This window comes from Alligator mississippiensis, chromosome 2 (genome assembly GCF_030867095.1).
Source record: "Alligator mississippiensis isolate rAllMis1 chromosome 2, rAllMis1, whole genome shotgun sequence".
Lineage (NCBI taxonomy): Eukaryota > Metazoa > Chordata > Crocodylia > Alligatoridae > Alligator > Alligator mississippiensis.
In genome coordinates, this window is record NC_081825.1 from 155,546,121 (window position 1) to 155,558,989 (window position 12,869).

At 39.2% G+C, this 12,869-nt stretch overlaps 1 protein-coding gene across 5 annotated transcripts in view; it reads left to right on the forward strand.

Moving 5' to 3' along the window:
* Nucleotides 1-12,869, forward strand: part of GRID2 (glutamate ionotropic receptor delta type subunit 2) — a 1,388,363-nt gene that overhangs the window by 791,472 nt on the left and 584,022 nt on the right. For all 5 annotated transcript variants that reach the window (XM_019488092.2, XM_019488089.2, XM_019488090.2 and 2 more), the window contains exon 3: nt 5,768-6,052. In XM_019488092.2, the coding sequence (XP_019343637.1) occupies nt 5,768-6,052 (285 nt within the window). The remainder of the gene's footprint in view (nt 1-5,767; nt 6,053-12,869) is intronic.

A 12,869-nucleotide genomic window follows, 5' to 3' on the forward strand; every position in this document is an offset into this window, starting at 1 on the left:
GGGCCAGGGCTCCAGCTGTGAAAGACCCTGGCCAAAACCCTCCTCCTACACTTCGCACTCCATCCTGCCTGCCCTGCCACCAACATACCCCCATCACCACTCTCAAGACACACACATGGTTGAAACAAAACACCACCCTCACAACACCCATCTCATCCCTCCCTCTTCAACAAACTGTGCCCCTTAACCACCCTCTCCACCCACCACCAATAAAACACCCACTTAAAAGTGGCAAGCTATATAGATAATAGCCCAGCCCTGGGGGAGGGGAGGGCTGGGCTCTGGCTGGCCCCCTAGTGGCTGGATAGACCCAGGATCAAATTCCCTGTGTTAATGCACAGTAACACATCTACATGTGTGTTAATCCACATTAACTAATCCCTCTTAAATTTGATACTTTGTTTGGGCAGGTATCAAATTTAGGCTCACATAGCCTAAAATTGCCATTTTAAGTGACATTAAGGGTGCACATGTGTAGATACATGCCTCTAATGTGGCTTAAATTGGACTAATCCATATTAAATAACCATGTGTATGTTAGCTACAAAGGACCAACTCACAGGATCATAATAAATTCTAGTTTATTGGATGGGATGTGAAGTTACCAATAAAATCATAAATGCAATCTTTGAGTTATGGGTGGTACTGGTCACCTTAGCGTGCGCACACATGCACATGTGTGCATGCACCCACCTGCCCACCCACACTCATTCAAACCCATGTAGTATAGTATGTAGTGGTTGCTATAGTGATTGTGAGCACTGGTGTCAGTATATCTACCTATCCGAGGCCCTGGAGTCAGCTGTTGATGGTCAGCTTCCTTCAAGGTGATATCTTCTCCAGAAGGAAGTTGCCTGCTTGTCCTTCTGTCTCGGTAGGTCAGGTGCTAGATGAGAGGGCACCAATGAAGGTCATGCTTCACTACCTTTTGTCCCTTTCTGGCAGACTTGTGTGATCCCCCAGTATCATCTTGGCTACCCAATCCAGAGGTTGCTGTCCCACGTGGGTCTTGAGTAGTACCTGACAGCTGTTAGTCACAGGGGTCTCTGCCTGCTGGCACCTTAAGTTTCGGGAGTCCACCCTTGACTTATTGACTTAATGGCTGTATTGTCATGGGTTATAGAAATAATCTATAGGGTGAGTGCTCAATTCCAGGATTCAGTTATTTAGCTTGATTAACTTAAAATGGAGTTCTTTTGGCTAGGCTGTGGTGTACTGATGATCATCATTCACTCGCATTCACTCAACACATTTTATCACTTTACAATTACAATTTCAATGCAGTTTTAACAATGATCCAGGGTGTAACTTCATTCTACAGGGAGTACATTCCTTAAGAGTTTAAAAGTATAACATATAAAATACAAAATGCCATGGTAAAGATGAGACAGATGAAATATGAAAATGCACTGTGAGAGATATATAAAAATGCAATGTGAGGTTGTGAGGATCAAAGGCTACTGGGGACAGTAAGTGACTTAGGTTAGCACAGGATATATTTACATACTTTGCGGTGGATATTTTAGTTCTTTTGTTTTCTTCAGTGACACTGAGCTTAAGTGATATGTAGATGTAATTTCTAGGTTTCTCCTACAGAAAGCCATTTCAGCTTTCTGGCTTGCTCTGAGTCTTGCCAGACCCATGCAATGAGTGTGCTAGGTCTCTGCCAATACTTAGAAGGAAAATAAATGCCCAAAATGGGGCAGGGGCAGGGTTGCAGGCAAGAAGAAGCTTCTGTTATATCCATGTCCAGAAGGGAAATATACAAACGGGGCTTTCTGCTACATATAGACATGCCCACTGAGCAGTAATTGGCTCTAATCATAAGTAAATTTCCTACCTGAGAATGCAAGCAGCAAATTAACTCTCAATTTATCTACTGTGCAGTAGCACATGTGTAGACACTGGACTAGGAGCATGTTTGCTCCTGGGCAGCAGGGGGCAGAACATTGCTCCCTGCCACCCAGGAGCTGCCTGGGGTGGGCTCTGCCATTGGAGCCCAGGCAGGGACAATGATCCCCTACCCCAGTAGCAAGGAGCTTCCAGACCCTGCTCCTCAATCACAGAGCTGAGGCTGGGAGATACTCTCTCCCAGCATCAGCTCCATGGCCATGGGGCCAGCACTGGGAAATTCCTCTCTCCCAGTGGCAGCTCCGTGATTTCAGGGCCAGCCCTCTGATCTGCTTCCATGTCCCTGCATGTGTAGACACATGCCCAGGAGAGTTTACTCTCGAGTACTTTAAGAGTAAACTGCTCCCAGATTAATTGTACATGTAGACATGCCCACTGTGTAAAAATTACTTTCTCTTGTTAGTTTTAAACCTTTGTCCTACTAATTTGAGTGGATGCCGCCTCATTCTAATAATATGGGACTAATGGATAACAGTTCTCTATTAACTTTGTCAATGCCCTTCATGATTTTATAGACCTCTATCACATTCCTCTGAATCCTTTTCTTTTCCAAACAAAAGATCCCTATCCTTTTTTAGCCTCCCTGATACAGGAACTGCTCCCTGATCATTTTAGTTGCTCTTCTCTGTACCTTCTATAATTCTACTGCATCTTTTTTGAGATGTGGAGACCAGAACTGTACACCGTATTCAAAATATGGGTGCGCTATTGATTTTTATAGTGGCATGATGATGTTCTCTATTTTGTTTTCCATTTTTTTCTTGCTGGGTGCATCTACACATGTGCTTTAATGCATTGTAGCCTATTATACTGTGCATTAAAGCATCACATAAAAACTGTGAGATTATGCTAATACACAATAAAATAGACTACTGCGCATTAAGTATAACATGAAAAACATGCACCACTGGGGAGGATTCAGTGCTTGAGTCTCCTAAGTACTGATAGTACAATTTTGTTTAGTATCTCACATTGGAGGTGCTAAATTTAATACGCATTAGAAAAAAGCACCTTAAAGCATGTGTGGGTGCACTCACTGATTCCTAACATTTTTTATTGGCATTTTTGGTTGCCACAGCACATTGAGCTGATATTTTTAGAGAGCTATCTACAGAACTCAGCATTGTGTAGGTATAAAGTTATTTTTCCCCATGTGCATTACTTTGCACTTCTTGACATTGAAGTTCATTTGCCATTTTTTGCCCACTCACTTAGATGGTGAGATTTTTCTGCAGCTCCTCTCTGTCAGCTTGGGATTTGAAACAGTGAGATAGACTGGAGAAGATAGTTTGCAGAATGTACTGAGGCTGTTTGTTAGGGTCAAGACTTGATTCCTTGGAGTTCAGCATACACTAAACTCATTGGGGAACTCTGCTTTTTTAGTTCCTTCTAGTTTGCTTTGTTAACGCACTTTATAATTAAAAAAAAAATCATCTTTTTCAGTAGTATAGTGAATATCCTGATGATTTTTGCCCTTGGGGACTCCCTGGGAATGTAGAAATATTATACATTTGTATCAGGAAAAATGTACAAGGAAAAGAGCTGTTATGTTGTTTCTGTTACGTTCTTGGCTCTGCTGTTTTGTACAGTCATGGCTGGGAAATCATGCCTTTTTCATTTAAAGGAATATCATTGACCTACATTTCAGATGCATGAAAAATTAGGTTTTGCAAGACTAACATCAATAAACATGTTTCCAAAATTATTATATTGTTAATCACAGTGGAAATTATTTATCTTTCAAGGAATATCTTGCCATCCAGGTTTTGCACCCACAATCACAGTTTCCAGGCAATGAATGAGAACCACAGTAGGAAAGTGTTTAGAAACTGACTAACAAGAAATATTGAGTAGTTTATATAGCAATTGTTAAAAGTGAGTGACATGCAGAAAGCAAACAAGCAATATAAATGCTAAATAGTAATAGTGTTTAGAATGTTTTAACTCTAATAAGTATTAAATTTAACCTCACAGCTCTTATTTTATGCATACTGGAAACTAGCACGTGGTTCAAGAAATAGTTTATCTTCTAGGTATATCTCCACTTTGGAGTGCCTCATTAAATGAGGATTAATTTATTGTATGTTCAGGTGCTTTTATAGCACTCTGTAGCTGTGCACTTCTGTCAGGGTACAACTTTAGAGCACTTTCAAGGGCCTGATTGTGCAACACACATCAGTACTGTCAATGCCAACAATGAAATGCAGCTCTTCATTGCATAGCAGAGCTATACCAGTTCATCAGCCAGAGAAATCCTGTCTGTGACATCCATGAAACTGAACTAACAGAACGTCAAGAAAAAGACATAACTTTGAAATTTAAATTTAGTAATGATGGTGTTTCTTGTTTTCTTGGTTGGTTTTATTTTGATATACATTATGACATTCCTTTAGAAGAAATCCTAGAGGTTACTACTGACCTTCTTTTAGACCCCTGCTACAAGAAATATATTAATTTTAAAAAGAAATGCATCTCTCTGATCTTCAACACCATCCTTTGCTAGCTTGGCAAGATCAGTAAGGGTCTGATTGCAATATTGTTATTCATAGTGAATAAGTCCCAATGGGATGTGTCTCAGTGGTTGCCAATGGGACAACAAGCAGAGTAAAATTTGTTCCTTTGTGAATAAGGAGAGTGCAGTTTGATCAAAGAGATCTGGCAACACAATATGTTTCTGAGAGAAATTCTGAAGGCCATATTTTTCACCTCTTGATTCATTTGTGTTTTCAACTAAAACCCTGTATGTAAAAACGGGTAGTTGCACAGCTACATGTGGGGTATGTACATGTAACTATTTACTGTATTTTACTCTGCAGTTATCTAATTTGCATGCTTAAATGTAAGTTAACTTCACATGTTGTTTTGCCAGTGGTCAAATCTGGTATTTTATCATTTGGTCTTGAGCATTCTCAGTCTAGGGATGTGTGCTACTAGCTTGTGTTGCTGCTTTACTCCAATTTTCAACTACATTAGAGAGCCAGCATAAACAGCTTTCTGCTTTATTTCACAGGGTAATGCTTTAAAATTACAGGCCTAATCATTATTAATTCATTTGCTGTTTATTGATTGCATTAACATTAGTCATAATAAACACCCCTAATATTAATGTAGATGCATTTCTATAGTACTTCAGGACTCAGCCTTTATTAACTGGACCATTACTTACAAGGTGTTACTTTTTGAGTAAATAACTGCATGCTTTTCTCCCCTCACCCTTCCAGTAGTAGGGAGGAGAAATACACGTAAATTCTGGACTCAATTTTGAAAGCAGCATCCTTTTTTACTGTAAGACCGTGCCTCTTCCCCTCCTCTCTCAATCCCTCTGCCCCAGCTCTGAACACTGAAAGGGATAAGTTGCCTTCAAAATTTGACAGACAGTCTGAGCCGTTATTCATTCAGGTTCTCTGTGTAATGTAAATATTGTATTCCCAGAACTGTCATGTTAGACTTCGAGAAGTGTTTATCTCCTTCAGAAGTATGGTTAATTTGATAGTTAGATTTCAACTGCAATGTTTGTAGGAGTTCTCTGAAGGCTATGTTTATAGGTTTGGTTCATGTTTTCACTGTGTCCCACTTCCAGGCAGCATGGAAGGGGCAGTCTTCCAGCTTTCACTAGCAATAATATATTAGACAGTTTGAAATGAATAGACAAGCCTCATGACTTTTATGGTACAACATAGATTTTAGATTGGACTCTTTTATAGGAGATTTGATTACTGAATTTATAGAATTTCAGCTTCTCTGCACTTCACTAAAACTGTTGCATGTCAGCTCCCAGTGTTTATTTCAGCAGAAAAATAGGCTGTATGTACTGAACTGCCCTTGTCATCTTGAATATCATTGTGCTTTCTTACAGCCTGTGACCTTATGAACCAAGGCATTCTGGCCCTTGTCAGCTCCATTGGCTGCACATCAGCAGGATCCCTGCAGTCCCTGGCAGATGCCATGCACATCCCTCACCTCTTCATCCAGCGTTCAACAGCTGGGACTCCAAGGAGTGGATGCGGGCTTACCCGGAGCAACCGAAATGATGACTACACCCTCTCTGTCCGCCCGCCTGTCTATCTAAATGATGTCATTTTGAGGGTGGTCACAGAATATGCCTGGCAAAAATTCATTATTTTCTACGATAGTGAATATGGTAAGTATTTATTTAGCAGGGTGATTGTTATCAAATCCATCATTCTATTGGAATTGAATTAAATCTTTAAAATCTTCCAGTAGATTACATTTTGCCTATAAGCATTTATGGTTGTGCTAGCATTTCACATAAACCTAGAAAAATCTCTCTAAAATCCATCAACTGTTATAGCTGTGTTTGATAATTCTTTTGATAAAGTTGGATGCTAAATGCAGAACTTATCTAGCCTTCTATCTTGCCAGTGTTTATGAAGTGTAAATGATTTTAATGAGTTTTGTTGTTTGCAGTGTGTAGAAATAGATAATGATAATACACCTATACAATTTTACATTTTTAGAAGTATTTATCAGATGGTGAACACTTTTTGTTTATTGACATCTTTTGTAGAATAAAACTTTTAAATAGTAGCATAACTAAAAGAGAAATCTGAGGAATGGACAGAATTTAGTGAATACACACTTCCTAGATAAAACTCTAGAAATATAGAAATTAATACTGTCTTCCCCCTTTTTTCAAATGTTTTGGAGTGCCCTTATTGATACACAAGTGGTGCTGAACTGACATTCCTCTACCTACAGAACAAATACAGCTCAAGAAATAGTGGTATAAATTAGTCCCAACTATATGATTTTGCATGTCAATCGTGTTCTATAGGGATTTCTTCTAAGGTTAGAGTAAAACTAGATGCCTTAGTAGTCAGATAATGTATATGCTAATGTTATCCTTTAGTCCAAAATTGTTAAAAAAAAAAAAAAAATCTAATTCCTACTGATGTAGTTGTTATTCACGACTGTCCATGAATAGTTTGCATAGACATTTTTAAAGTTATTTTCATTTTAAATTGTTTGTGAGCTGTTTACTTAAGCAGACTGTTTACTTAAGCAGACTTAAGTATGACTGGTAAACCAAGCCATGTGTTATTGATTTTGATTTTTTAGTAGATGGTCAGTTCTTATATTAGAACAGTAGAAATAATGAATAGCTAATAATTATTGCTATTTATAATAATATAGCATCTAGAAGCCCCATCAATGCCAGAGTCCTATTGTAATAACTACTGAATATACACATATATGTGCACAGTCTTTGGTCTAAAGTGCTTATAGTAGTAAATATTGATATCCATTAAATGAACATGTTTATGCATCTAAACATAAGTATTATATGAAAAAGCCATTGCAAAAATATTGATGCCTACAAAATATCCTTTTGCATACGTTTTCATGAACAAAAAAGGAAAAAAATCACAGTAAATCAACTATTCAGAATAAAAATGTTCCCTTAATACTGTTTTTCTAATATTCAGTAAGTTCTGACTGAGATAGTAATTTAGACAACCCTGGCTCCTAGGTTTTTTATCTCTCCTCACAGATGTCTATCCACTAGGAATAAGTGTGAGACCAAGTGACATCTGTAGGTATCATAGGGCTTGGTAGTACTACCCTGCACTCATCAGTCTACAGGTGGCAACAGGGTAGACCTTGGCTCTGGATCACCAAGTCTGCCAGGAAGTAGATCTTACATTTTCTCACCTGCTACGACTTTGACCTATATATTCCTGGAAGGCAATGCCCACGGTGATCCTGCCTGGTCTTGATCCCTGTGTCTTCTGTGGGGCTCCAAACCTCTCCTTTACCCCAGCCTAGCCTCTCCAGATGGTGTTTTACAATATACTTCTGCAGCCAGGTTGCATTGATGCCTGTTGTAATCTTATTTGTCCCTACCCCTGGCTGTCCTAGTGCCTCTTTTGGGTACACCCTTCCAGGGGCCAGTCTTGGCCTGTGCTCAAAAAAATAAATAAATAAATAAACAGCAAAAAGAAATCACAGAAACCCTGGCTATTTCTCAGCCTTCTTGTCAGGCTCTGGCAATGTCCCCTTTTCTCGTGATCAGGTGTTCGACCTCCCAATCACCATAATTCAGGCAAACAATCCCTTAGTCCATTCTTTATCATTTGTTAGCTGACCCTGCACCCCTATGAAAGTTCACAGTTTATCTGGGGTCTCCCGCATGTGCAGGAAGGCTCTACCTGTGACTGTAGATTTTTTCCTTCAGGCCCTCCTCCAGGTCCTCTGTTGGAAAAACTCCAGTCCGGAGATTCTCTCAGGCCTTGTGGACTCCCTCGCTCCGGATCCTCAGCTGTAGCTGCACTCCGGAGATTACCACTAGCTGCTTATTTGCAGGCATCCACCTGCCTCAGGGTCCTCCCGCAGGGTTCCGTAGGCATGTTCCATAGTTTCTGCCTGCTGAGATGCTCAGCTGCTCCTCTCTCCCTGTGGTCTGCAGGGAACTGACCCCTCTCTGCCCCTCCCTAGGGCCAGAAATACCTTTGGGTGGCCTCCCTCTGCCAGTCCTGACTGAGATGCTGCTCCGGAAATTGGGTGGGTATTTTCCTTCATTTCCAGGCTGCAGCCCTGCGGGTCCTCCATGCTGTAAGTTCTGTCTCCCTCCTTCACAGACGGTTAATTAAATTAGTATCCCACAAGCTTAAACATGATATTCTACAGGAGACTCCTTCCCAAAAGCAGACTCAGCGGCTAAAAACACAGACTAAGCCTGTCCTTGTCATAATAACTAGTAGGCAATATTCTTTTGGTGCCCTCAAAGATACTTTTGGGAATTTTCTGTACAAACACAAGAAATACCATACTGGAACAGACAACTCATATTTAGTTTTTCACAGTCAGTCAAATACTTCAGAAAAGGGCACAAGTTCCTGTGGTAGGAAGATGGAAGAGGGTCTGCCACCAACTGATGTCTCATCTTAAACCTGTATAGGTACAGACTGACTCAAACCCTGAAGCTAGAGATTTCATTTTCATTCTAAACCTTTGAAACTTGATTTGAGATAAATCTGAATAATCTCATTAGCCATATAACTTTACAATCCCTCTTTCAGTTGCCACCTATGTCAGCAGGTTGCACAGTTCAATTGTGGATTTTGAGAAACAGCTTTTCTTTTAAAAATTTTGAATGTGCCAGTTTCATTGGATGTCCTCTTGTTTTTATGATATGAAATGGAGAATACAAATTCCAGATCTACCATCCCAACAACATTGGTTATTTTGTATATTTTATCCCATCCCCTTTTATTCATGTCCTTATGTAAGAAAACGATCCCAGTCTTTAAATTTTTCTTCTTGTGAGTATTCTTCCATGCCCCTAATTATTCTTGTTACATATATCTAAACTCCCTTGTAGAGGGATGATCAGTATTGAGCATCATATTTCAGATGTTATTATTGATTTATACAATAGTGTTATCACATTGTCCATATTATTCTCTATCCTATTCTTTAAACATTGTATGTTTTTCTGTAACACAGCCACGTGTTAAAAAGGGCCTTGCATTGTGCTGTCAAAAGAGTGTAGTTCAGATTTTTTCCCTCTAAATAACTTAGCATTTATACACTTTAAATTTAATCTGTCCCTGTGTTGCCCATTCACCTAATTTTCTTAGATTCTTCCCAAATTATTTGAAGTACTCTCTAAATTTGGCTAAAGTTAAATAGCTTTGTATCATCTGCAGATTTTGCCACTTCGCTGTTCATCCCCATTTCCAGAAACTGTTGTGAACAAAAGCAGTTTGTGCTGAAATTCCCTGATGAATCGGGATCATGAAGCAAACTTTTGGTCAGTTTAATTTCACAAATAGTTCCTTTGAAGACAGTATTGAGTTCACAGTGGCCATTTCTCACAACATATTTTTAATAAATATAATACTTCGTAAATTATGGTATTGATCTCATTTGCTTCTCATTTGCACTGAGCGCATGTTTCATATATTATTAAAGTTGTGAAGGACTTTGACTGTGAAAAATTCTCCCGTGAGTGCTATATGTTGTTATTCAATTTAATCTGACCTGTTCCAAAGGGCGGGGGCCCAAATCAAGTTTTTAAAATATTTTCACATCATGAAAATACATTATCTTGTGTTGCCATGGTTTTATGGTGATAATTTTTAATGCTTTTAAGTGAGGAAGGAAATCTTTGAAATTTAAACCTTTAACTTCCCTTCAGTTATTTAAAGGCACTAGGTCAAGTATTCAACTTGTCATTCTAACCAAGGTTGGATCGATGTTGCTCTCTCTGGAGCTTGCTCCCTGCATTTTCAAAAAGACTATCGCTGTAGAATTGTTTCTGCTCCCTGCCCATACTGACCAGAGACCCAATTCTGCTAAGATTCAATACACATCTAACATTAAACAGCCTAAGTATTCACATAACAGTTAATGAGACTTAAGCACCTGCTTGAAGTTTAACAAGTGTTTATATGCTTTGCTGAATAGAGACAGTACTGGCATTATTCACCTATTTAACATTAATAATAAACTTTAGTGTTTTGAAGAATTAATGTCTATGCACAAAGCCAGATACCAATCTTCATTCTACCTTTATATATAAATATATATGCCATAGTCATTATTCCTATGGATACTTATACATATCTCCACAGTATAGATTCTGTAACATGGATCTCTAGAGTTTTTTCTTCCTTTGTGTCTAGTTATTCTTTGAAAATAAGGAAATGAAAATGTGCTGGAATGGAACAAAGGGGCACCTCAGCTTCCTGCCCTTGTGTTCACACACACCTCCACCCACCCACTGACATGCACATGAACACCAATAGCTATCCAGCCAGGCTAGACTCCAAAGTAAATACTTTGTACCTTGAAGAGGGGCTACATCCATTCACATATATAGTTATCAATGTCATTGGTTTTAAGTTCAATGCATTGAAATGGCTTTTGACTTTTATCTTGCCTATTGGCGATTGCCTTTCATTAGTAGAGTGAGAAAGCATAATTTATATTTGGAATGATATACTTCTGCAAAGTAGAATGTTGCTTGTTGTATATTTTTTTTCATCAAATATCCCAGATCCTTTCTGGATATAATTGGATCAATGCATTCAGCTTTTAACAGAACAGAAAAAAGAGTCCATTTTTCTAAAGCTTTTATATCCAGCTTATAAAAGATGCGATTCCACTTAAAAAAATTTTTCCAACAAAGAAAGTTGAAGTCCTAGATGAAATATTCATTTCCTTCAAAGTCCTAGTTAACTGTGTGAATAGGAAGTGATTCAGAAGCCTTACTTTGAAACCACTGACAATTAAATTTTACATCGAGAGTGGGGTTTTTTCAGAATTAAATTTACAGGATATTGACTTTAAAAAGTTACTTACCTGTAATTAAAATCAAGTCTCATTGTAGTCTAGTTGGCATATCTGGATCGAGCTATTTGTAGGAAAGATTTCAATAAATAATGACAAGTCTTAACCCTGTGTTCAGTGTCAGTGACTACTGCCTTCCCTGTAACTAATGAGGAATGATAACACAATGTGCATGGACACACATGTCATAGGGGAAGCGGGCAGGCAGGAGAACTTCTGAACTGAAATCCTTACTTATTTGGTCTTTTTTTAAATTTAATTTGTTGTGGTAATCATATTTCACATGCATTTAGTGTCCAGAAAATAGTGATAACAGACATGCTTTAAGGCCTCAGAAACTGAACTAATTTGATAGTAAAATTAAAGAGTTTCTCCCCGCTACCCTCCTATTTTATGACCCTACTTCTACTAGAAAAACTTACAGTTCATCCCTTTGCTGCACAATTCCTGCTTTCTTTGCCTGCATTATAGCTCTGTGTAAAAAGGGCAGCCTTCTGATATTAAAGGAACATTAGTATTAAACAAGCCTTTGTTGAAGGACAAGAAATGGTAACTATTGGGTTAACCTGATACATTCTAAGAAAAAGGTGTTTTGTAAATGTTTGGTGTGATTCTGCTTGTACTTGTAGATCTACAGTAACTCAGTTGGCTTGAAGGGAATGGAAATCGCAACCTTGTAAACCTGAGTATGGGTAGAATCAATCCCCTGTCTCCTTTAAGTCACTATCTTTTGTAATTTGTAGCGTCACAGATTTTGGATTGTGTCTAGATTCAACGCGCATTGAAATGAGTGGAAATGATCTTTTTTCAATTCAGGTGTAAATTCTTTCAATGAAAGACAAAACTGGATTTTATGGGCTATATCTTACAGGGAAATGACTACTACGTGACAAAAGATTCTAATCTGGCCAAATTCAGATCTTTGAAGTGTTATATTTGTGCATGACTGGGGGTATGCCCATGATGAATAGTGAATCCCCAAATATTAGTGTGAAGAAAACCCCCCTTTCACATGAATGTTTCAAAAAGTGAGATAAAGAAGGGGAATTAAATACTCATTTTAAGTTTGAATATATAGAGATCCACCAGCTCTGATCATTAGATCGGTAGGCTACAGCAGCAGGGGCTGTGCCTCTGGTTGTGAGGGATGCTAGGCTCAGCATGGTGCTCAGGTTCCTCCTTCAGATTCCTAAACCCTGCCTGTCCTTCCCCTGTAGGTGTCCACAACTGGTTGAACTGGCGGGGAACAGGCGCTGGAAGGAGGAACCTTCATTTTGCCACTGCTACCCCCAGCTGATGCAGGAACAGGGGAGTCATGAGTTGCTCCTGGTCCACTCTCGTAGGCTGCATGGAGCAGATGTACATGAGCCAGTGGTGGCATGTAGGTTCCTCCTTCCAGCACCTGTTCCTGGCCAGCAGAAGACAGGGAGCAGAGGTTGGAAAGTAGAAACTACACACCACTGGTGCTGTTGTTTCTGGCTGAGCTTGGAACCCTAAACAGCCACTCTGCATAGCCCGTGGCTGGAGTGGCTGTCAGTGCGGGGGCGGAGTGTTGGTCCCTCTTTTATGCATCTTCTCTCTAGCCGGCTCCCTGATGACCCCTGCTGACCTGGGATTTCCAGCCACACCTTACTCTTATTCTT